This window comes from Aquarana catesbeiana, linkage group LG03 (genome assembly GCF_042186555.1).
Source record: "Aquarana catesbeiana isolate 2022-GZ linkage group LG03, ASM4218655v1, whole genome shotgun sequence".
Lineage (NCBI taxonomy): Eukaryota > Metazoa > Chordata > Amphibia > Anura > Ranidae > Aquarana > Aquarana catesbeiana.
In genome coordinates this window covers 561,052,512-561,078,183 of record NC_133326.1, presented here as the reverse complement: position 1 = coordinate 561,078,183, position 25,672 = coordinate 561,052,512, and the positions used below count along the sequence as shown (strand labels likewise).

Below are 25,672 nucleotides of genomic sequence, written 5' to 3'. Positions count from 1 at the left end.
TACCTCTTTCCTGCTACTTCCCTTGTTCATTTTATTAAAGCATTGGTAAACCTACTCAAGTGTTTGGTGCTTATATCGTCCAGAGGTAAACTCAACGGAACTCTGGACCCGGTGACGGTGAAACAGAGGTGTCGAGAGTGAAGGTAACAAGCCCGCTTAAACCAGCAGCTCCACCGAGAGTTATTGCTACACTTGTTTTTGGGAACTCATGGTATGTATGTGAGTCTCTCAGGCTGCTTTAAAGTGTAGTCCTGTGCCTGCTGCTGTCCCGCCCACGCTCCAGACAATGACAAATGAGAGCAGAAGGTCCCAGGAGCCACACATCAGAACAAGACCCCTGCCAGGCCACGCCACCAATGCGTTTCACTCCGCCCACTGGAGCTTACTCCATCCCCATGAGTAAGCTCCAGTGGGGGAGCTACACACAGCAGGTCTTGTTCTGATGTGCGGCTCCCAGGATCATCTGCTCTTATCTCTCCTTGCTTTTGCTTCCTTATCTCTCCTTGCTTTTCCTTGCTTTTGCACTACAGAGTGCAAGAGTCAGGGGTGGGTAACCTACAGAGTGCAAGGGTCAGGGGGTGGGTAAACTACAGAGTGCAAGAGTCAGGGGTGGGTAACCTACAGAGTGCCAACGTCAGGGGTGGGTAAACTACAGAGTACAAGAGTCAGGGGTGGGTAATCTACAGAGTGCAAGGGTCAGGGGTGTGTAAACTACAGAGTGTAAGAGTCAGGGGTGGGTAACCTACAGAGTGTAAGGGTCACGGGTCGGTAACCTACAGAGTACAAGGGTCATGGGTGGGTAACCTATAGAGTGCAGGGGGTCAGGGGTGGGTGACCTACAGAGTGTAAGGGTCACGGGTGGGTAACCTACAGAGTGCATTGGTCAGGGGTGGGTAACCTACAGAGTGCAAGGCTTAGGAGTGAGTAACCTATAGATTGCAAAGGTTAGGGGTGGATAACCTACAGAGTGCAAGGGTTAGGGGTGGGTAACCTACAGAGTGCCAGGGTCAGGGGCGGATAAACTACAGAGTGCAATGGTCAGGGGTGGATAACCTACAGCGTGCAGGGGTCAGGGGTGGATAACCTACAGCGTGCAGGGGTCAGGGGTGGGTAAACTACAGAGTGCCAAGGTCAGCGGTGGGTAAACTACAGAGTGCAAGAGTCAGGGGTGGGTAATCTACAGAGTGCAAGGGTCAGGGGTGTGTAAACTACAGAGTGTAAGAGTCAGGGGTGGGTAACCTACAGAGTGCAAGGGTCAGGGGTGGGTAAACTACAGAGTGCAAGAGTCATGGGTGGGTAACCTACAGAGTGCAAGGGTCAGGGGTGGGTAAACTACAGAGTGCAAGAGTCAGGGGTGTGTAACCTACAGAGTGCCAACGTCAGGGGTGGGTAAACTACAGAGTACAAGAGTCAGGGTGGGTAATCTACAGAGTGCAAGGGTCAGGGGTGTGTAAACTACAGAGTGTAAGAGTCAGGGGTGGGTAACCTACAGAGTGCAAGGGTCAGGGGTGGGTAACCTACAGAGTGTAAAGGTCACGGGTCGGTAACCTACAGAGTACAAGGGTCAGGGGTGGGTAACCTATAGAGTGCAGGGGGTCAGGGGTGGGTAACCTACAGAGTGCAAGGGGTCAGGGGTGGGTAACCTACAGAGTACAAGGATCAGGGGTGGGTAACCTATAGAGCGCAGGGGTTCAGGGGTGGGTGACCTACAGAGTGTAAGGGTCACGGGTGGGTAACCTATAGAGTGCATTGGTCAGGGGTGGGTAACCTACAGAGTGCAAGGCTTAGGAGTGAGTAACCTATAGATTGCAAAGGTTAGGGGTGGATACCTACAGAGTGCAAGGGTTAGGGGTGGGTAACCTACAGAGTGCAAGGGTTAGGGGAGGGTAACCTACAGAGTGCAAGAGTCAGGAGTGGGTAACCGGGAAACCTACAGAGTGCAAGGGTTAGGGGTGTGTAACCTACAGAGTGCAAGGGTTAGGGGTGGGTAACCTACAGAGTGCAGGGGTCAGGAGGAAAGGACACACACACACACACATACATACACATGCACACGACACACAGAGTTGTCCTCCAGTGTGCACGTACACACACAGGCTGTCAGCTCACTCAGTGTTGCTTAGCTTGCACAGATAACAGGTTGTGCGTCACTGAGAAGACTTGGCTGCAACAATGGGCAGGGAGCCCAGTAACACTGACCTGCGACTTTACCAAGCTGTACAGAGGACGGAATGTCTGATATGAACACACTCCGGCCTCAGTGTGGTCCTCCCGTCATGCCTCTATGAGAGCTGCCTGAGGCATCCACCTCAGATGACCTCGATGGTAGTGCAGCCCTGGTGCTCACATAATGCAGGCCTGTTCATGTACAGCAGCCAATTTTAGAGTGTACAAATGCTTCTTAGTTTGGCTTCATTATAAAGTTTACTCACATGCACTGACAGGACTAAACCAAACTCAGAGCACAAAGGGTCGGTTGGTAAAGTACATCATAGCATTATATCTGTTAAAGCATTCCTCAGTTTTGTTATGCGATATTAACAAAAAGATGCATTTAGTGTATGTACAGTCATGTATAACCTGTTTTAAAAATTTTAATGAAAGCATAAGGCTGGATTCACACCTATGCAGTTTTAGTGCTTTTTGCATTTTGCAGATTTGCACTACAGTCCATTTAACATTGTTTCCTATGGTACATGTTCTGAAGTGCAAATCTGCAAAATGCAAAAAGCACTAAAAATGCATAGGTGTGAATCCAGAGTGTGAGTTGGTACAGTCCCAAATTACAGGCACGCCCGTAGGACTGGAAACAAACAGAGTAAAGTCAGTAACACAACTATCAAAGAAGTCATTGTTCAAGACAGGGAGTAGAGGCAGACAATGGCCCTCAAGTCAGGCTCCTGCGTGGCCCTGAACGATGGGCACAAGATACCGGTGATTGGGTTCGGTACCTACGCCCCAGAACAGGTGAGGTGCTGTGATTCTATGGCTCTGGCCAAAAGGATGGTTAACTGTCTTTGCTTCTGCTTTTTTTTTTTTTATCAAATCAAATTAATTAAAAACAAAACTGTAAGAGATTTTTAACAGAATCCAGATACATAATTTCATTGTGTGGCGGTACATTTTGAGCAGGGCTGGCACCGGGGGGAGGTTTGTTTTATCATGTGGTGGGGGGTGCTGCATGTACTGTATGTTGGTAGTCACAATCTGCAAATTTTTTTGTAAAGTGACAGTGGGGTGTCGGATGCAGGAATGTTCGTTGCGCTCCTGTCATGGACTGAGGTCCCTGTTCACTGGAAGTAGAATCTTTAGGATCTTATGAACAACATAGTGTAGCTTCATACGCACGTCTTCAAAAAAAAATGCATATACAAGTGTTTTTTTAGCTATGGATCTGAATGAAGCTGCATTATTTTTAATGGAGCGATTTACACAGGTGTGAAAACATGTGCTGCTTACAAATCCCTAACGCAGAATCCAAAAATCGCCATCTAAGAACATGCACTTTACACATATAAACGTATGTATACGCATCTGTAGGTGCATAAATTAAGTCGAAACAAAGGGGGAAAATTATTTATCATAAAAACAAATTATGTACACATACGCATCTTTACACGTTTAAAAGCAATCTAATGTTTTCCTCCTAGAAAACGCGTAGTAAAATCTTTATGGGGATGTAAATGATTTCTAAGGAGCACCTGGGTTTTGCTGTAGGACCGTTGCCAGGTCGCAGCCCCCAGGCACACCCGTGCAGGCTATGGATGATTAGAAAGCAGGAATAACAAACACATAACTCCCCATGCATGCACCTGGATAGGAGAAGCAGCTGCATACACAGTAGAAGAATCCATCTCTTTATTTTTCTCCTACAGCCTCTGAATGCCTGATTCTCAGGTCTGTCTGTCATTCTCTGTCTCTCCCGTGGGCATTTAGAGGCTGTAGGAGAAAAATAAAGATTCTTCTATTGTTAAGGAAATGATTAAGAGCTCAAATCGAGCCCAAGGTTATCTGCTGCTGTCTCTAATTGGAAAGTGTGGCTATGCATGCATATAAAAGTAAACACTCTGAGACACGCTCAGCACCGTTATTTTTTACACTTCTAATTTATTCAAGGTGGTGCTAATGTTTTATACACAAAAATACGTCATTGCTATGTTAGTCTAATAGGTACATCTCATTGGTTAAGATAGAAAAGAAGATGGAGAATCTTCATAACGAGGTTTGGCTGTCCTTGGTTTTATCTTCAGTTCCGCGTTCTTCTGATGTGTGGGATGTAGGGGGTACCCGCCATCTTGAGAAAATATAGGAACAGAGCTAATCTGTATACTTATATAATGAGTAAGGAGAAAAATACACATAAGAAAATAGACATTTTCAGATTATTATTATTATTATTATCTACATCACATTCCTTCACAGTCCCCCCTAAAATGTCTATTTTCTCTTTCCTGTCCCTAATACTAAAGGTCTTACTTTGGCCTGGCCCTTCTCCTCAGCAACTCTTTTAAGCTGTATATAGAATTGGACAGCAACTGTTCACTTCCCTCCTCGATACAGCTGGAGAGGTGCAGTCAGGCGCTATCTATCCCTAAAACCCTATAGGATTGTGAGATTATGGACATGGAGTGACTGTAGAGGAGTGAAGGGTTTGTCATCTTCCATCATAAGGGGGTCCTCTTCTTCTTGGTGGAGAAATGTAGGTGTGCTATTGTCTACAGCCTTGCTCATTAACTTTTTACAAAAGGTAGAATACAGCATACAATCAGGGCTAAAAGAACCAGGATTATTAATACCGTTACCCGTATCTGGGCGAGCACCTTCTGCCACCCACTCATCCAGCTAAAGTATTGATCCCATGGGTCTGTGATACCTGAGTTCTTCTTCAACTCCAATGACAGATCTTCTAATTTCTTTATAGCTAAAGTAACCTTACCATTTGGGCCAGTATTATCAGGAATGTATGTACAACAGGTTCCCGTTTTTTCCTGTGATTTTACAAAACACCTCCTTTCCCAGCTAGCACCATGTCTAAGGCCATCTGGTCCTGGAATGTCATGTAGGAAGTGGGGGCTAACTAGTCAGCAATTCCCTGGAGGGCATCTTTAGTGTAATTTACAAATCTCTGTTGGTTATAATATGTGTAGTGTCAGGTCACCTAAAGGCTGGGTGACAGATGCACACCGTTGGGATCAGGAGTGCACCGCAAGGTAGTGGACCCTATGGCTGACTGCTGCGGATTGAACCCTGGGAGGTTCAGGAAGCAGGTCTACTGGATCACTGACACAGATCCCACTGGGAGCTAGAGCATAGATTCCCCAGGGTGCGGAGTCTAAGAGCCAGCAGGTGTTCACCAGAGCCTTTAATGGTAAGGATGGACTGCGCTGCAGTCTGGCTCCAGGTCGCGGCCCCCAGGGTCTCACAGCTCACGCTCACGGTAGACTACAGGAGAAGAGGAAGGAGGCAGCAGGCTGGAACAACAAGGAAAGAAGCAGACAAGGACAACAGAGTACACGCCAAGGTTCAGGGTCACAGGCAAACAGAGATGGTCGGGAACACGCCAAAGTCGGTAACAGGAATCAGATGTAGGAAACACAGCAAGTACACACAGAGGCTAACACACAATAGTTGATCAGCACTGCTGGCTTGCAGTGCACAGGTTAATATAGGGATCCCTGATAGGGCCTGGGGTGGGGCCATGCTTAGAGGAGAGGTTACAAAAGCAGTCAGGTGAGGGTCAGCTGGTCTCTAGAGATGAACACATGGAGACAGTTATGCTGATCGACAAACTCTATTGCATAACTATGACATGTAGTTAATCCAATCTACATTCTTGTTGACAGTTGTTATGGGGATCAAAAGACTCAAAACCAGCTTTTACCTGGTCCCTGGCTTTAAATTCATCAGGGACCCCCCTTGTAACCCCTATGACATCTATGTATACATGAAGGTCAAAGCTTCCGGAGAGAACTGCTCGCTTCCTCCTCTGACTGTGTGTTGGGTCAGTGTATGTATCAGGGGTATCTTCGGTTAGGATATGGGGGGGGGCACAATGACCTTTGCAAGGGCACATTCACTGGTCCAGATTCCCTCTAGATCAAACAGAAAAAGGATATGCAGCACCCGAAAACACGCTCTCCTGCAGTGATAAGCGTGCATTCAGGTGTTCTTCCTGGCCAACTTGACTGAGGTGGCTGTGGTCAGCAAAACTTGGAATGGACCATCATATCTTGGCTCAAGGATCTCCAGACAGTAGTTGGTGTGTTCCTGTATCTAATTCAGGATCTGGAATGGAAGAAAACACCTGGACATGCATTCAGGTTAATTCTCGTGATAATGTGGTTACATAATTAGTCAACACATCAGACTGCAACTGTAACTGTTGTGGAAAGTAACAATCAAGTCTGGGAGCTGAACCAAACAAAATTTCATTAGGGGATAGGGCATGTTTCCCCCGGGGGTGTGTCTGACACTGAACAGGGCAATGGGCTAACTGTCTGGCCAACTCATGTTAGTCTCTTGGGCCATCTTTAACATCCTGTTTTTTTAGTGTCCCATTCATCCTTTCTACCTTCCCGCTACTTTGAGGGTGGTATGGGGTGTGTAGTGCCAACTGAACCCCCAGTGCTGCCCAAATCTCTTTAGTAAGGGTTGCTGTTAAGGCTGGGCCCTGATCTCTCAATATCACCTCTGGGACCCCAAATCTACATACTATCTCACTTAGTAGTTTCTTAGCTGTGGTCCTGGCAGTCATGACCACTTCCACTAGGGCGTATTCGAATCTGCTAATTCTTGGCACTTGAGAATGATCAATTTGCATCCTCTGGAATGGGGTATAGGGCTTTTGCCAGGTGCTTCTTCTGTGTTTTTTCTGTGCGTCCTGGGTTACATTTGGTGCAGATAATGCATTTATCTGCAGAAGTTGTCGGTCAGTGGAGTAACTCTTGGTGCAACACTTGTTGATAAGAGAGTTCATAAAAGTCTTTGTCAAGTGGGCAGCTCCATGTGCCCATTGCACCACGGCTGGCTACATACTCCTGGGTAGACAAGGCTTCTTGTTGCACTTGAATAGTCCATTTCTGAGAGTTGCTCCTCTCCGTTTCCAGCTTTCCTTCTTATCTGGACTTGCTGTTTCCTGTAGTTCTTTTAGATAAACTCTGTCCACTGGGAGAGTCTGTAAGGTAAGCACAGGGTGGTCTTCTTCTACCACCCTGCTGTCCACTTCCCGTGGACCACCAGCTGTCTGTTTGGCAGCTGAATTGGCCAAATGATTGCCTCGAGCTTCCTTTGAGTTCAGTTTGTCGTGTGCTTTTACTCATAATAGTCACTTGGGTTGGGAGAAGCAAGGCATCCATCAAGTTTTCACAGGTGTTCCTGCAGCCGTCAGGAATCCTCTGTCCTAGATAACACCATAATCATGGGCAATGCTGAAAGCATATCTTGAGTCCATATGAATGTTGGCTCTTTTTCCCTCTGCCCATTTACATGCTGTAGTAAGTGCTTACAGCTCTGCCTCCTGTGCAGACATCACCGGTTGTAAGGCTTCAGCTTGTAGAACAGTGTTTTCAGTGGTGACCGCGTGTCCTGTGCGGTATTTGCCACGTTCTTCAGCAAACATAAATTGTTAGGTCTGAATTCTGAATCCTGCAGGGGTATTTCACTCACAGGGGGAAGATGCGTGGTTTCCAACCGTATTAGTTCGATGCAGTCATAGGGTGACAAGTCAAGACTCTACTCCTCCTCTTCCTTTCCCCCCTCGAGAAGTGGAAGAAGGGTGGTAGGGTTCAGTGTTTGACAACTTAATAGAGTAATGCTGTCCAGTAGGAGGGAACACAGGAGTCTCAAGTATCTGGTAGTGGCCAAGTGTTTCGGCTGGATCTTGGTTGAATATGGCAACAACGTCATGGGTTGCATGCAGAACGAGGCAGTGTCCGAGGACCAAGTTCAAAGTTTTGTCAAGCAAGGTTTGTGCAGCAAAGCCAGCTCGCAGACACAATAGGCCTCCTCTTGCTACCGCATCCAGCCGACAGGAATAAAATCCTACGGGGTGTAGGCTGATGTCGTGTGATTGGGTGAGTATACCTGCCGCATGTCCCAGACGTTCGGATACAAAGAGCTTGGGCGTTTTGTCGTAGTCTGGGAGCCCTAGCGCCGGGGATGGCGCACTTGATGAGGACCTCAAACTTAGATATTTCTTCAGGAGACATCTGGAAAGGTCTGATTGCAGAGCATCAGTAGGAAGGCTTCTGGAATCCATGCTCCACACTAGGAAATTAGTTCAAGGAAGGCATGAAGGGATTTCTGGCCTTGTGGCAGTGGGATGTCAGAGATTACTTACACCCTGTCTTCAGTGGGGTGTATTGTCCCATGAGACAAACAGTGTCCAAGGAAAATGACAGGTGTTGAGCACCACTGCAATTTGGGCTTTAAGGCTCTGCACCCCTGGTTGGCAAGATAGCACAACAGGCTTTCTGAGGTGACTTCAACAGGGGGTAAGTCAGCTGCACAAAGGAGAAGGTCATCAACATGTTGGAAGAGAATCACTTCCGGGTGTTCCTCTTGTCATGTGTCAAGGATGATAGCCATAGTTTTTGCAAACTGGCTTGGAAAGTTCTGTGCCCCTTGTGGCACAACTGTTTAGGTATGTTGCCGTTTCTTTCCATGGATGAATGCAAAAAGGTACCATCAGGAGGGGTGAGGGTGGACACTGAAGAAAGCGTTTGTAAGGTCCACCTTTGTGGTTTCCGGGGCAATGATGCGCCCTCTTTTAGCTTGACTGAAACTGGTGGCACCTTTAAGTGACCGTTGTCTTCCGGTCCTGTGGACCATAGGCACGCAGGGATTCTGTCAAATACTTCCTGCAGTATTGAGCTTGAATTTTTGCTTCATGAAGTGTCGTCAGGAGAGGCAGAGAATACAAAGCAGATGAGTCTTCTAAAGCTAGGGGAGTATGTAACTTCATCCCCCCTTCAGGCGTGTCCTGATTGAGGCCTGTAGTCCGGACAACACATCAGCTCCTAGTAGATTCAAGGGACATGTAAAGGAAACCACAAATCTGGCAAGCAAATCAGGAAATGTCCCCCTTGGGGTGGCTCAACAAATGGACTGAAGCGGGGCACCCCATCCACTCCCACGCAGGAAACGTGTGTGTCTCTTTTCATAGTGGGAGAAACTCAGATCATCGAAGGCCTGTACGAGTCTAGCGTGATATTTCTTCAGACTCCCCTTTATCTTGGGTAATATCTTGGATTGTGGTGGTCTGATCCATCAATTTCTCCTTTGCCCAGTCGTGGAGTTGTGCACAGAACTCCACGCCTGAGGTGTAGGAAGTGGCACTTGTCAGGCAGGCATCATTGAAGGCCGTCTGCATGACTGGCCAAAAGACATGTCCTGCTTTGATTTGGCATAGGCTGATCAAGTCTCTCCAGGCAGCTGAGTAAGTTTCTTGTATCTGCACTATCCTGTGGTAGAAGGGAATTGGCTGCTTCTCTGGGTCAGGCAGACTTGTCACTAAGGCCGCTGCTTGTGATGGAGTAAAAGCGACATACATCACTGGTGCCCCTTCTGGTAACCGAGACTGTTGTTGGGGCGGGGGCTGGCAAGAGGCACTGTTCCTTACGGTTGCCAGCATGTGTTTGAGATCCTCTCGGAACTGTGAGTCCGGAGCCGGATTGGGGGTTAAATCAGCGGGTGGCCTTGCTGCCTGCTGTTGGGCTTCCCACTCAGATGCTTCTTCATCATTAACATATCCGGCCTGGGAATGTGATGCTCCCGTATTGGGGAAGACAGGTGTGTGGTATGAACCATCCTGGTTTAAAACAGGGAGGGCTGGGTACAGGCTGTTTAAGCTTACTGGGTGTACCAAGATGGCCGCCGGCAGGAAGTGCACTGGGCTGGGTAGAAAGTGAAGGCATGGGTGCACTAAGATGGCCGCCGGGCTGAGTTGTCACAGTGGGTTGTGCTATGGTGGTGAGAAAGGAGTGGTTGTTAGACGGAGGGCAGTGCTGTCCCTCCCCTCCTTTTGTTTCAAATTCCAACATAGCGTGGTAATTTCACATACTGTATCATCAACTCTGTGATACACATACATAATACAATCGCCATCTTTCTTAACCTCCTTTATCCAATTTTCTTTATCACACAGGATTTTTCTCCCTGTTTCTTTAGCAACATAACTTTCGCCACTTCGTTCAACTTTGTTAACTATTTCAACATCTTCTCTCCTCTTCACAATATCACATTCTTCACAATATCACATTCTTTTCTCTCTCTGTTTCTCGGCTAACGGCTTGAGAGGAGAATACGTACAACTAAGAGGTTAATATTCTTCTCACTGCTCCTTATCAACAAATTCCTTGGGTGGGGGCACATAAGGCTGCGCTCCTAGCTGCTACTGTCTGCTATAACCCTGTAATGTACGGTTAATCTCAGAACAAGAACAAACACGTCAGGGGTAGTATGGAGCAACGGCCCGTGACCCAACAGATCCCCCGGGCAGCCCCCCTCCGACCTTAACCAGTCCCCACCCCAACCCCTCTCGTGTATAGCAAACAGTAAACCACAAATACACTCTCGACAGGACATTACACCTGCCACTCTTCGAACTGCAAAATTTCAGCAGGCTAAGATAACCTCAGGGGCAGACAACTCCCCTTAAACCCAGTTTATAGTCGTCATTACAGTTACTCCCAGAGGCCGACAGCTCGTCTGGGGGTGAGACATCTGTAACACTTTCAGACTGCGGGGGGCTCCAGCAGCTGAGATAACCCTCAAAGGTCCGACAAACCTTGAGTAACCCGTCCTATAACCGTCTGCTACAAGGAAAAACCTCATCCCAGAGGCCGACAGCTCATCTGGGGATGAGAACAAACATACACTCGTGTAGCACTTTTAGACTGCTGAGTTTCGTAGCCCAAAGAATGGCAGACAGTGAACAAATACAGACAGCAGAAACCCATTGGCAGGTTCGGAAAAACCTGCCTCTAAGACAGTCTCAGCATACTGACAGAATCCAGCCGTCAACCAAAAGATAAGAAAGTCGTACAGTGGTAAGAATATAAAGAAGACTTACCGTACTACTGTTAGGGCTGCGCAAACCCCCTCTTATCAATCAGTTAACGCTCAAATCCTTATCGCGGTATGACTTCGACTGTAGCCTGAAGCTCCCGGGTTTCGGCACCAGCTGTTAAGGAAATGATTAAGAGATCAAATCGAGCCCAAGGTTATCTGCTGCTGTCTCTAATTGGAAAGTGTGGCTATGCATGCATATAAAAGTAAACACTCTTTTGATAATGTTTTTCTAGAAATGCTTAGGTGTTTTAAACTAGCCTTGCTTGAGGTAAATGTCTTTTTTGCATGTGTGCGCTGTAATATTTTCTTCTACTGTATGGTCTTATGGCTGCACCATCTTTAATGCATTTTTTAGAGTGTGCCCCCCAAATATCTTGTTTGTATATTGTATGGATTCTGACCAAATCCTTTTGGGTGCGGAGCACCTCACTACATAACATAGGTACCTTTAATTAGTGTCCACTTGTGTCATGGGTGGAGACCTTATGATTCTCCCATTTAGAAGAGTGCAATGCTCTCATGGTTCAGAGATGCAGGTTCTCCCACTCCATGGATAGTGTAGGACCCACTGATTATGGGGTACTTTGTCGCAGTAAGTGGGCTTAGCACCATATAGCAATATGGTGTGACCAAATCCCCATATTTTTTGATAATGTTTTTCTAGAAATGCTTAGGTGTTTTAAACTAGCCTTGCTTGAGGTAAATGTCTTTTTTGCATGTGTGCGCTGTAATATTTTCTTCTACTGTATGGTCTTATGGCTACACCATCTTTAATGCATTTTTTAGAGTGTGCCCCCCAAATATCTTGTTAGTCAACACTCTGAGACACGCTCAGCACCGTTACTTTTTACACTTCTAATTTATTCAAGGCGGTGCTAATGTTTTATACACAAAAACACGTCATTGCTATGTTAGTCTAATAGGTACATCTCATTGTTTAAGATAGAAAAGAAGATAGAGAATCTTCATAACGAGGTTTGTGTCAGGAAAAGCCCTCTTGCAAATATCCCAGCAAACTAAAGTTTAAAGGAATGCCTGTGCACAGAAGCGCCATCCGGCGCTCGCGCGCGCAATAGCGCCAATAGCGTTAACGTGCGTACGTATAAATTAACATAAATATCATAAATAACTGTACTTTCCTAAATAACTTGTGAGGGTAAATTTACTGTAAGAACGATAACTATAACCCTGGTCACTGGTACAACCTCATTATTTTAAAACCTGCCAGTCGGAAACCCCTGACACGGCATTATCACAACCTACCCCAGTGACCTATCCTTTTTTAAACTCCTCCAGGTTAACCCTTAGGGCCTGAAGGTACCAACTTCAATCCCCATCCTTCCATGTATGGGTACCAGCAAAACCCCCCATCATATGGATGGGTACCATCAAACCACCCCCCATCCTTGGATGGGTAACACATGTTACAACTTGTAACATAACTTATCCTATTAAAGGAAACCAACAACTGCCACAGCCCGAAAGGGGTAACCCCTTACCCTTGAGAGCACCTCCACACCCTAAGCCCTCTATTTATCCCTTCCTGTAAGCCTAATGACCATAAGTCTGTCCCCACCGCATTAAGATGTATGCCATCGCTCTATAGATAACGCCATGTGTCAACCTCCAACTCCCTATGACGAATGGCCAAACCCCCATTCCTTATAAAAAACCGGCTCACTTCTTTATTAACTTTTATCCTGGCCCTGTCCACTTTCTTATCGGACCAAGCCCAGCGCCATGACAACCTCCCTACCATATCAAACCACACCAAGACCATCTTGGGATAAGCAGCTTTTAAACGCAAAAAATCACACTTGATGTCTCTGATAAGGTCCCTCATGGATCTGGCTCCCATATCATTTCCACCCACATGCAATAACAATACGTCAGGGGCCCTATCCAGGCGAGCGAATCTATGCACTTCCCCCAGCACCCTATTCCATTGCATGCCCGGGACCCCAATCCACCTTACGAGGGCCTCTTGTCTGGGAATCCGTAGCTGCCTGCCATTCAGCCGAACGTCAGCTCTCTTGGCCCCCAAAAAACATAGGAGTGCCCGAGAATCCAAACAAGACATACTTCTTGACCTGTTAACAAAATAAATAATACAAAAAACCACATAAACACTTAATACCCAACTCCCACTCGTAAACAACACCAAAATAACATCACAGTTGAACCATATGCGGGCGGACGTAAAGTTTAAATCTATCCGAATCCCATCTGCCAATACGTCTAATTACCTCCTGACTCAAACCCGCCCTAGCGGCCTCCGTGGCTGCCCCAATCCTGAAAGAATGCGAGGAGAACTGTAAAGGGTCACATCCCACCATAACCACACATTTTTTAAAAACCGTTACAAACTGGTATTTAGAAAGACACAAACCATCCTCATGAATCAAAAAGGGGCCAGTAAAATCAGGCCTGACCTCCATGAACGCTCCCACAATCCTAACCGGCCATATGCTATACTCCGCAATCTTCCCAAAATCCAGATACCTGCCTCTCCCAGCTTGATCCGTTTTGGACCTATTAATCCATATACGGACCCTATCCACCCATACTTCCACCTCCCCGTGTAAAAGCCCGCCCGGAACTGTCTTTGAAGGGCTCACTAGCTCGCTTACCCTCAGTGCCCCAAAAAAGGCCAGCGCGAACGCTGCTTTGAAAAGTGTACATTCGTACTCGGATCTACTGACCCTTTCCAAACTAAGCATCAGTTGCTTAAGCATTTCAAATGAGACGGGGCGCCTCCCATCCCTCTGTTTCTACACCTTCCTATATCCCTTGACTGACTGTCGTAACCAAAATTCTTTAGTATGGCCCCGACTCCCCTGCTATTTAAAAAGGAAGGCCAAACCTGCCAATTCACGATTGATGGCAGCTGCCGAGATACCTTTTTCAAAGTCCCTAATGATAAAGTACAGCACTGCCTTGTCCACTTCCGGATCATCAGATCCCATGCCCAAGTCATTCAGAAAGGCGAACCAATCCCTCCATACCTTAGAGTAGGCATTCCATGTAGCCATACTCACGGATCACTGAATCCATTTTGCCGCTGTTCCAAGGCAATGTTCCATATCCAGCTGGGACAGGCGACCCCCTGAAGATCTGCCTCCGGTGCCAACCTCCGGAACCTGTCCCACTGAAAACGAGACAAAGCGTCAGCCAAGGTGTTCTCAGTCCCTGGCAGATGCACAGCATAAATGAATGCATTCAGTTGTAAACAGCGAAGTACTAGATGGCGCAAAAGCCTGACAACCGTCACGGATGCCGCGGTCAGCCGATTAACCACTTGCACCACCCCCAGATTGTCGCAATTGAATCGGACATTAAGGTTTTTGAATGACTCGCCCCACAGCTCCATGGCCACGACAATGGGGAACAGCTCCAAAAGTACCAGGTTCTTTAAGAACCCAGCCTCCTGCCAAGCCACTGGCCACCTGGCAGCACACCAGTGACCCTTAAAGAAAGCACCAAAACCAGTTGAACCAGCCGCATCCGTGAATAATTCCAAGTCACAGTTGCTGATCGGCCCAGACATCCAGAGATCCCTTCCATTGAAAGACTCCAAGAATACCTGCCACACCTGTAAATCCTCCCTGTGCTCTCTATTCAGACTCACGAAATGTGTTGGTGCCCGGACCCCTGCAGTGGAGGCTGACAGCCGCCTGCAGAAAATTCGGCCCATAGGGATGATTCGGCAAGCGAAATTTAACTTACCCAACAGAGATTGGAGTTGGCGAAGCTGCAATTTCCTAACTCCAATAGTCCCGCGAACTTCCTCCTTCAATTTCACCAGTTTGTCCTGCGGAATCCTGCATTCCATCCTCATCGAATCTATCTCTATTCCGAGAAATGTGATAGTCACCGCAGGACCCTCCGTTTTCTCCGGGGCTAGCGGCACCCCAAACCTTTCCGCTAAATACTGCAATGTCCCCAAAAGCACTGCACATATGTTGGAACCCGCTGGGCCAACACATAGGAAGTCGTCCAAATAATGGATGACTGAATTGATACCTGCTACATCCCGAACTGCCCATTCCAAGAACGATCTGAACATTTCAAAAAGAGCACAGGATATAGAGCATCCCATTGGAAGACATCGGTCTACATAGTAGGCCCCTTCCCATTTACAGCCTAACCATCTGAAACTGTCGGGATGAACCGGCAAAAGCCGAAAGGCCGATTCAATATCGGACTTGGCCATTAAGGACCCCTGCCCATATCTCCTAACCCATGCGACCGCTGCGTCAAAAGATGTGTACGTAACCGCACACTCTTCTGGTGCTATGGCATCATTCACCGACCCTCCCTTTGGGAAAGAGAGGTGGTGTATGAGTCTAAACTTGTTCGGCTCTCTTTTTGGTACCACACCCAAGGGGGAGACCACCAACCCTTGTAATGGTCTTTCCCGAAAAGGACCCGCCATGCGTCCCAGTGAAACCTCTTTTTCCAATTTTTCAGTGACCACCGCTGAATGCAGCAGGGCCGACCGCAAATTCTTGGCCTCGGGCGGCACCTCCACCAAGGCACAAGGAATGTGAAACCCATCAATAAAACCTGCCCCCAGCGTGGCGGGCGCTGTCCGATCTGGGTATCTATTGAGAAAAGGCAGCATCCTTTCCACCCGTACCGGAGTCCTCCCTCTTACCTGAAGTATCTCCGGAGCGGCCTTTTCCTTTTTTAAAACATTTTGCCAATGCATGGGATCCCGCGCAGCCGGAACACAAGTGCTTGAAACGACAGTTGGATCCAAATCTGCAGGTTCCCTCATTGAATTGCCAGCAATATCCCCATTTTTTCTCGGTCGGTTGTCCTGGGGTTGCTGAACCTCCGACCCCTGCCTGAAAAAACTGACTAGGGGCCCTCGCTGCCGTCATCAACCTCATCCACAAGCTGATGTCCTTGTGATCCCAGCGTAGATTCGGTCTCACAGCCATCCTTTGACGAAATTGCTCATCGTAGCGTAGCCACGCCATGCCCCCGTATGTTCTATGGGCCTCGCTAATGGCCTCCAGGTACACGAACAGCAAAGAACAATTTTCTGGCGCTTTTTTGCCTACCACACTCGCCAAAATGGCGAACGCTTGTAGCCAATTGGAGAACGTTCGCGGAATCAAGCGATACCTACGCATCTCCTCATCCTCCTTTTTTCCTTCCACCGGTTTTAACCTATCAAGGTTAAATTTTTCTAACGGCAGCAACGTGAAAATTTTCACGTATTCGCCCTTCCATATTTTCTCCTTTATCTCTGCTTTTAAATGAGCCCCCAACAGGCCTTCAAAGCAGACATATACCTCACTCCTAGCTGTGTCTGCTAATCTAACCAAATCAGCTTTTTTCTCCGTTGTCTTCACCTGGTCCCCCCGAAGTCGTAGCCACTGCTGTTGTAGTGGGGGGCACCCCAACCGCTGCAACAGCCGCCACCGACGAAACTGGTACGTCACCAGCAAGAGGTGGGGTGGTCCCCGTCTGCGGGGTAGTCCTCTCTGTTGTCCACGCTGTAGCCGGACCACTTCCTGACCCTGATTCCATGCGTGCTACTAGCTCTTTTAAACCTGTTAACAACTCCCGCAAACCCTCATTCCCTGTCTGGGGCGCCAATGCTGGCGGAGGAGCCGACACGTACTCAGCCCCCCCTGGCCTGGCTATACCCCCCGACCCTGAAAGTTCCCCCTGTACATTCCGCCCCAATAAATTATGCAAAAGAATAGTAACAGGATTAGTAGAATCGCACTCACCAGGCTGCCCTGGACTGGGCCCAACAGCCGCCACTCCTGGAACCACCGTTGCCTGATGTCCTTGGTTGTCGCCTCCGTCAGACCCGGACAGCTCTCCTTCGGACCAATCGTCGCAGTTGTCCATCCTGCTGACTTCTTGTTGCACCCCAGCTGCAGTCGCAGTGGTTGCCGAGGGCCTGCGGTGCTGATCTCGACCACTCCTCCCTAGATTACCGCCAGGCCCGCTGGATGCCCCTGGTGACGGACTCCTACGCCTACTGTTTCGCGGGGTGCGTGTTGACCGTCCTTTAACTCCACTCATGCTGGCCCTGGTGTCTCTGGCTGACCCACATCCGCCCTGCAGTGGACTACTGGCCATCTCTGTCGCCTGTGCCCCTCGACCACTTGCCGCGGTGCGCTCTCGTGTGTCCCGATCCCTCCGTCCCTCTCCTGCAGACCCCTCAGGCTGTTGCATGCATCCGCGCCTTGCTGGGGGTGAAGAGCCGCGTGCATTGCTGGGCACCCTTCCCCCATTCACTGCGACCTTCCACGGATTCCCCTGGGCCTCTCCTCGTTCATCCCTCTGCCCACCCTGCGTGCTGGGTGTCTGTGTCTCTCCTGCTGCAATCCCACGCTGCCCGGATCGGGATGAGCCCAAGCCAGCCTCAGGGCTGTATCTCTCAGGCGGCCGTGACCGCCGCGCACGAGGAGTTGTAGGCCCCCCCGCTCACCGTCGTTCCGCCGTCCGCTATCGCCTGCAGCTGCTGCTGGAGCCAGTCCGCGCCTTTAGCGGCAACCGCCGCTCTCAGCTGCTCGATAAATCCCTCAATCGCCGCCATTAATAGTGATGAGCAGTGGAAGATGAAGAGCGGTGAGGTGTGCTGTTAATCTCGTCCTCCACCGCTCTTCGACTGACGTCACTTCCCCTTTCCACATCTCCTCACTTTCCTCCTTCAGCCCCTCCCCCTCTCTAAAAGGGGAAAGCATCCTTTCTTACACAGGCAGATGTGCAGTCCAGCACTGTCATGCCGTCCCTGCACTTAGGGTCCCCCTATGGCTCCGTGACTCTCTTTCTACTGCCCCCTAGTGCTCTCAGGCTCCCACCATGCCCTCAGGTGCCCCCCCTCGTACTCTCAGGCTCCCCCACTGCTCTCCAGCCCCCCCCTCAGTGATCTCCAACTCCCCCCAGTGCTCTCCAGCCCCTGTACACTCCGGCCCCCCCAGAGCTCTCAAGCCCCTCCCAGTGCTCATCAGCCCCCTTGTACTCTCCAGCCCCCCCAGTGCTCTCCAGCCCTCCCCAGTGCTCCCAGGCCCCCTGTGCTCAGCAGCCCCCCTGTACTCTTTGGCCCCCCAGTGCTCTCCAGCCCCTCCCAGTGCTCTCAGGATCTCCGGGGCTCATCGGCCACCCCTGTGCCCTCCGCCCCCCGTGCTCTCAAGCCCCTCCCAGTGCTCATCAGCCCCCCGTACTCTCCGGCCCCCCAGTGCTCTCCAACTCCTCCCAGTGCTCATCAGCCCCTGTACTCTCCGGCCCCCCTAGTGCTCTCCAGACCCTCCCAGGGCTCATTAGCCCCCCTGTACTCTCCGACCCCCCAGTGCTCTCCAGCCCCCCCAGTGCTCTCAGGCCCCTCTGTGCTCATCAGCCCCCTGTACTCTCTGGCACCCCCCAGTGTTCTCCAGCCCCCATGCTCTCCAGCCCCCCCAGTGCTCCCAGGATCCCCTGTGCTCTCCGTCCCCGTGCTCTCAAGCCCCTCTATGCTCATCAGCCCCCTGTACTCTCTGGCACCCCCCAGTGTTCTCCAGCCCCCATGCTCTCCAGCCACCCCCAGTGCTCTCAGGCCCCCCGGTGCTCATGGGCCGCCCCTGTACTCTCCAGCCCCCCAGTGCTCTCCAGCCCCCCCATACTCTCCAGCCTTCTCCAGTGCTCATCGGCCGCCCCTGTACTCTCCGGCCCCCCCAGTGCTCTCCAGCCCCCACATGCTCTCCAGCCCCTCCCAGTGCTCTCAGGCCCCGCAGTGCTTATCGGCCGTCCCTGTACTCTCTGGCCCCTCAGTGCTCTCCAGCCCCTCCCAGTGCTATCAGGCCCCCCTGTGCTCATCGGCCACCCCTCTACTCTGTGCCCCCCTTGCTCTCCGCCCCCCCAGTGCACTCGGTACTCCCCCGTGTTCTCCACCCCCCCACATTCTCCGCCCCCCTCTCCCATGTTCTCTGTGCCTTCCGCTAAATATCCCATGGACTGCTCAGTCTGAAATGTCGGGGCCTATTTTTTTGTCCCAGTCCGAGTCTGGTGAAGAGATTCCCACTCAATTCCCTCAAGCCTATCCTGGTTACTTCATAAGTAAAAACAACAAAAAAAATACCCAAGACTGGTTTTTGAGGAACAGAGTGACTGTGATCTTGTGCCTGGCTGCAGGGCAATCTACTTGGAAAAAAACCTGGGGATTTCCAGAGGCTTCTTCGAGCATAGCGCTACATTAAAATGAGCCTAGCTTACACCACTACAAAGCTTTCATGTGTGTTTTAAAAAAAAAAAAAAAAACAGCATAGTGCATTTTTTTGCATGTGAATGTACTGGAACGCATGTAAATTCACCGCAAATGCATGTAAATGCAACTTAGAAAAAAACAAAACAAAACATAATGTTAAAAAATGCACCACAAATAAAACAGAAATTTGCCACAAATGCATTTAACGCACATGCAGAGCTGCCCACTGAGGCTAGGTTTACATTTGTACATAATGCACAAAAACGTGCAATCACTCGGCACTGTCATTAATTCTTAATGGCACCCCAGTGCACCTTGCTAACATAAGTGTTTTTGCTTTCACCAAAATGTATAATAAGAAAGTACCATGCTTCTTGGTGGAATGTGAGTTAAAAACAAAGAATGCACTGCTTTTCTGCAATTTTTCATATGTAGGGTAGCCCATTGAAATTAAAGGGTTGGCCTAAATGTGATGCACTGTCGCATTTGCAAAGGTGTGCATGGAGCCTGAACATGAGGATTGCGGTGCGTATATAAGCCCCAGAAGAAAATATCAAGAAATATGTAGATAAAGGGATCCTAAATGTTCCTTTTTAGCCCCACAACGACTGTAGTAAATGTGGCTTATTTGCATTATGAAGATTCTAACTTTGTTGTAACGAATGTGCATTAAAGCTGGGTTCCTACTGCTGCACTGTGGTAATGCACATGCTGCTGAATGCTTTCCTGCAATGCATAAAGACATGCGTTATGTTGGTGAGCTGCAGTGACATTTATTCTTAAAGGAATCTCAACACACCTTATCAGCGGAACTGCATTGTAGCACCTCAACACTTGGTATACTGTGTATACATACTGTATACACTATGTTATATACAGTTGTGCTCATAAGTTTACATACCCTGGCAGAATTTATGATTTCTTGGCCATTTTTCTAAGAATATGAATGATAACACAAAAACTTTTCTTTCACTCATGGTTAGTGTTTGGCTGAAGCCATTTATTATGAATCAACCGTGTTTACTTTTTTTTTTTTTTTTTTTATTAAACAAGGTTTTATTGAATATTTAGTGCATACAAAAAGAAAATATAAAAGGTTATGTTGTCATGTTGACATTATAACAGTATTATAGTTATTATCATTGAAAATAAAAAAAATTTAAAAAAAGGGGAAAACATATATATAATTAAATTTAAACATTTCTGGCGTATCTCGACATTCAAGGTATACATATATGGTTTTAAATACTGTCTTTCCATACTTATACCTATATATCACTTTACGGTCATACAATTACACTAGACACAGGTAGAAGATTCCTGGAGCCATCTGTCCCAGATCTTGTTGTACTCTGTTGGACAACCTCTATTGATATATATATATATTTCTTGTATGGTAATGTATTATTTATCTCCACCTTCCATTCCACTATTTTGGGTGTCTCTTGTCTCATCCACTTTTTGGCTATAACCTTTCTTGCTGCAAAGTGTGTTTCGTGCAAGAAGGTTTTTGTGTATTTATCGGTTATATCTGGAACTATACCCCAGAGACACTGTTTGGGGTCTAAGGTTAGAGGTGAACCCATGGTGTCATGTAGAAATGCCACAATTTGTTCCCAGAAGCCTTTTATTTTAGGGCATGCCCATATAAGATGGAAAAAGGTACCTGTTTCTCTCCCACACATCTGACATGTGGTGGTTTGTGTGCGCTTGTATCTTGCAACTCTGAGGGGTGTGAGGTATGCTCTATGAAGAATATAGAGCTGGGTCAGACGATCTGATAGTTTAGGGGATACAGTTTTACAGGCCTCCAACGTTTCCCCCCACTCCTCATCCTCCACCGGTCCCACCTCCCTCTCCCATCTTGGTTTAAGACCATATGCTATTTTAGCAGCTACAGGGGTTAAGAGCAAGTTGTAGAATGCAGAGATCAATTTTTGAGAGTCTGTGCTCTTAATTATGGCAATGAGTACATTAGGTGCAGGACTAGGGCAGGAGTCAGGGAATTGTGATTGTGTTGCGTGACGGATTTGTAAGAATCTATAGAACATCTGGTCCTGTATTGTAAATTCTTCTTTGAGTAAGTCAAATGTTTTAAGTTGTCCATCTTTTAATATATGATGTAGGTAAAATATTCCCTGTGTGGACCATATAGATGTGTCCTGTATTTTATTAAACTCTTGGAGATTTTTGTTGTGCCATAACGGTGTATAGTCGTTGAACTGTGGGATGTCAAGTATAGAGGTTGCTAAATTCCATATTTTCCTGTAGTGGTATAGTATGGTATGTCTTCTGTCTCCTAGTTCCATCCCTCCCTTGTCTGTCGCTATTGCATATATCGGGTCTTTGGTGTACTGTGCCCATTTAGGACATATGAGCGTAAGAAATCTCTCACTGTCGGTTTTGTCTAGATGAAAAAGCTGAGATAGCTGTGCTGCAATGTAGTATAGGTTAAAGTCGGGTAGAGCAGTGCCGCCTAGATCAGTCGGATTTTTGAGGGCTTGCCATGTCAATTTATGCCTATTATTTCCCCACACAAATGTCTTTAAGAGGGACTCTAGAGATTTAAAATGTTTTAAGGGTAGATAAACGGGGGTGTGCCATAATATATAGAGTATTTTGGGTAGTAGAATCATTTTGATTAGGTTTATACGTCCCCAGACTCCCAGTGGTAGTTTGGACCAGACCCGTATTTTATTTTTAACTAGGGAAGTGAGAGGGGTTATATTCAAAGATATATAGCCTGTAGGGGATCTGGTTATATAAATCCCCAAGTATTTAATAACATCTACTCTCTGAAGTGGGAGCCTGGTTTGGGATTCTGAGGGTGGGAAACTATCAATTGGCAAAATTTGGGATTTGTCCCAATTGATTTTTAGACCTGAAAATATCCCAAATTGTTCTATCGTGTGGAGTGCATTGCATAATGATGGGCCCGAGTCTGCCAGGTACAATAGTGTGTCATCTGCGTACATGCTAATTTTTTCAGTCAGAGAGCCCATTTTAAGTCCCCTGATCTCTGGATTTGCTCGGATGGATATTGCCAGTGGTTCTGCCGCCAGGGCATATAGTAGTGGGGATAGGGGGCAACTCTGTCTCGTGCCTCTACTGAGTTCGAATAACTGAGACGACCATCCATTAGCCACCACTTTGGCCCTGGGTGCCTGGTATAAAAGTTGGACCCATTTAATAAATTTTGGGCCAAATCCATAGCCCTCCAAGCACCTCCAGAGGTACCTCCACTCTACCGAGTCGAAGGCTTTCGCTGTGTCTAAGGTCACAACCACCCGTGTACCAACTTCCTCGTGTGTGACTTGCAGGTTAATGTATAGTTTCCTAAGATTAAACGAGTTGTTGCGTCCAGGCATGAAACCAGCCTGGTCTGCATGTATTAATGCTAATATTACCTGATTGAGCCTAATCGATAGAACTTTGGCAAGTATTTTGATATCAACCTGTAGAAGTGATATTGGCCGATAGGATTCTGGAAACCCCAGATCTTTACCAGGTTTAGGGATGAGGACTATTGTAGCCTCTGTCATTGATGGAGATAAAGTCCCAGTTTCAAATAGATAATTATACAGTTTTAATAGCTTAGGGGTTAGTATTTCGCTGAATTGGGAATAGAACTCTACTGGAAGTCCATCTGAACCAGGGGGTTTAGACCTAGCAAAGCTAGCCATAGCAGTTGATATTTCGTCTAAAGTGAGTGGGGCTTCCAATAGTTCTACTTGTTCTTCCGTTAACTGTGGGAAGGACACCTTTTCAAGAAAAAGAGACATGTGATGGGTCTCAGTGGGGGCTGTCGTTGTGTATAAATCTGCGAAGAAGTCCCTAAACATTGAGGTTACTGTAGGTGGGTCTGTTATTTTTTGTCCTCCTGAGCCATGTAGTGTGATAACCACTGGGGGTCTATCTTCGCTGTGGACCAGGTATGCAAGTAACTTGCCTGCCTTTTTCCCATGTTCAAACATTTTTTGCTTAGAAAAAAACATTTTTTGTTTGGCTTTCTGGTACTGTAGCTGATTAACCACTCTAGTCTGTAGTTTAAGTTGGTCTACAGTTATTGATGTCGGGGTGTTGGCATACTCTCTTTCTGCAGTGGACAAGTCCTCCAGCGCCTTACCGAGGGCACTAGAAGAGTCCATCTTGATTTTATTAATCGCTGTTATCAATGTATGCCTAACAAATAGCTTAAAAGAGTCCCAGACTGCGGATGGCGATGCTGAATCATCATTTTCAATAAAGTATAATTTCCATTTGTCTATGAGCTCATCATCATCTGGTAGAAGAGATAGCCATAATGGATTCAGACGCCATGCTCGTGGTGGTTTTGCCACTGGAATACTTAATGTAATCCAATAAGGACTATGGTCCGACAGTACTCTAGGGCAAAACATTACCTCCGATAGTCTTGGGATCAATCTGCGGGAGATAAGTATAAAGTCTATACGGGACATAGAGCCTCGAGATGCCGAGAAGCATGAATATGACTTAGCCAGTGGGAATTTATGTCTCCATGTATCTATCAGGTGGAAGGTGGAGATAAGCTTAAAGAACTTAGTCTCGGTGGGAGCACCGGGAGCTGTTGATGTCAACTGCAGCCTGTCTAGAGCCGGGTTCAAAGTAACATTAAAATCCCCTAGCCAAACCGCTGCTATATTTGGATGACGGGTCATATATGATATGCCTTCCTTGACCATGGATACATTAAATGGAGGTGGTATATAAAAAGCCATTAAAAGCAAGGGCTCTCCATATACTTTGGCATGAATAAATACATAACAGCCATTCGGGTCGGTAGTTAGCTCGCATAATTCAAAATGTACTGATTTGGCAATTGGTACAGAAACTCCCCTAGAGTGTGATGTGTGGGTAGAGTGGTACGCCCAACCAACCCATGGCCTGCGGAGCGCCATCTGAACACTTCCCTCAATATGTGTTTCCACTAGTGCTATTATATCAGCATGTTGCTTCTTCAGGAATGTGAAGACTGCTGCATGTTTAAATTTCTCACGCAGATCCCTCACATTCCATGTTAGAAATTTCAGAGATGCCATAGGCCAAACTGTTTAACCATTAATATAGCATTTATATAAAACAATTTGCTTTTTCTACATAAGGCGTACAGAATCTTAACTTGCAGAGATATCTGACACAAATACCTGTAATATGGCATATAAGTACTTTCCCATGGATCTGGTACATGTAGCGTTACCTGTTTTCTATTGTAAGTATGCACTTTTAAAATAAACCAAACCAAAAACATTTGAACTCCCTCCCCCCTCCCTGCCCTACACTGACCCAAACTTGTGCGGGCATAATCCCTAAACTGGTTGTTATCTGGGAAACATTCTAACTTCCTTATGAACAGTGGAATGTAGAACAATTGGTTCAGTCTCCGGACACTAAATAAAATAGAAAATATCAACCACATCAATTGTAGAACATGTAGTATGGTCTCTCGATCTTCTTGTTTCCATTTTGCTGCAACTGGTAAGTTCCGGATAGAGTTCCAATGTATATGGTGCTGCTTCCCAGAACTGTGTGGGGTAAAGTCTAGCTGCACGATGCATGTTAACTGTAGGACTTTTTCTCACTCCGGAGCCCCGGAGGGTAATTTGACTCTTGTGCTGTATATAATCAGGATTTGTACTGTAAACTTGCACTAGTTGGAGACGTTTCCTGGTCTCAGACACGTTATCGATGGGACTTGATCAATCAGCTTGTTGAGGGTTAACTCATCGTTCCAACCAAGAGATTATTTCCTCTGGGTCCTCAAAGAAAACCGCACGCCCTTCATGCTCCACCCTGAGTCGAGCTGGGAAGAGCATGGAGTACTTGTATTGCAGACCTCTTAGCTTACGTTTGGTCTCCATAAAACTCTGACGACGGCGCTGTACCTCTGCCGAGAAGTCTGGGAAGATAGCTACTTTAACATTCCCAACTGGGATATTGCCCTTCTCTCTTGCCATTCTCAAAGCAGTGTCCCGATCCTTATAGTTAAGGAGTTTTGCTATGAACGTGCGGGGGGGGGTCTTGCTGGCATGCGATGTGCCCGTTCTACCGCAAACATGGGGGAAAAAACTTCTCTTCCATAAGTATTGATCAGTAGTTGTTCTAAAAAAGTGGAAGTGTCCTTCCCTTCAGACCCTTCCGGCAGGCCTATCAGGCGTATATTACATCTTCTCAGCCTGTTCTCCATATCATCTTGCTTTAAAAGGAGTTGCTGTATTTGCCTTTGCACTCGGTCTGAGGATATTTGTAAGGGTGGGATAGCATCCTCCACTTCGCCCAGCCTGGTCTCAGTTTCTTTCACTCTTTCCCTGAGTTTTTGAAAGTCCTGCCTGATAAGAGAAATATCCACCTTGACCTCCTCAATTTGTGCTGTGA

The 25,672-nt window shown here is 47.4% G+C and overlaps 1 protein-coding gene across 1 annotated transcript in view; it reads left to right on the top strand.

Annotated features, from left to right (window-relative positions):
- The first annotated feature begins 2,784 nt into the window (after nucleotides 1-2,784).
- The window catches only part of LOC141132855 (aldo-keto reductase family 1 member C1-like), a 108,777-nt gene continuing 85,889 nt past the window's right edge, over nucleotides 2,785-25,672 (top strand). The window contains exon 1 of the mRNA XM_073621776.1: nucleotides 2,785-2,967. Within this exon, the coding sequence (XP_073477877.1) occupies nucleotides 2,881-2,967 (87 nt within the window). The 5' untranslated portion in view covers nucleotides 2,785-2,880. The remainder of the gene's footprint in view (nucleotides 2,968-25,672) is intronic.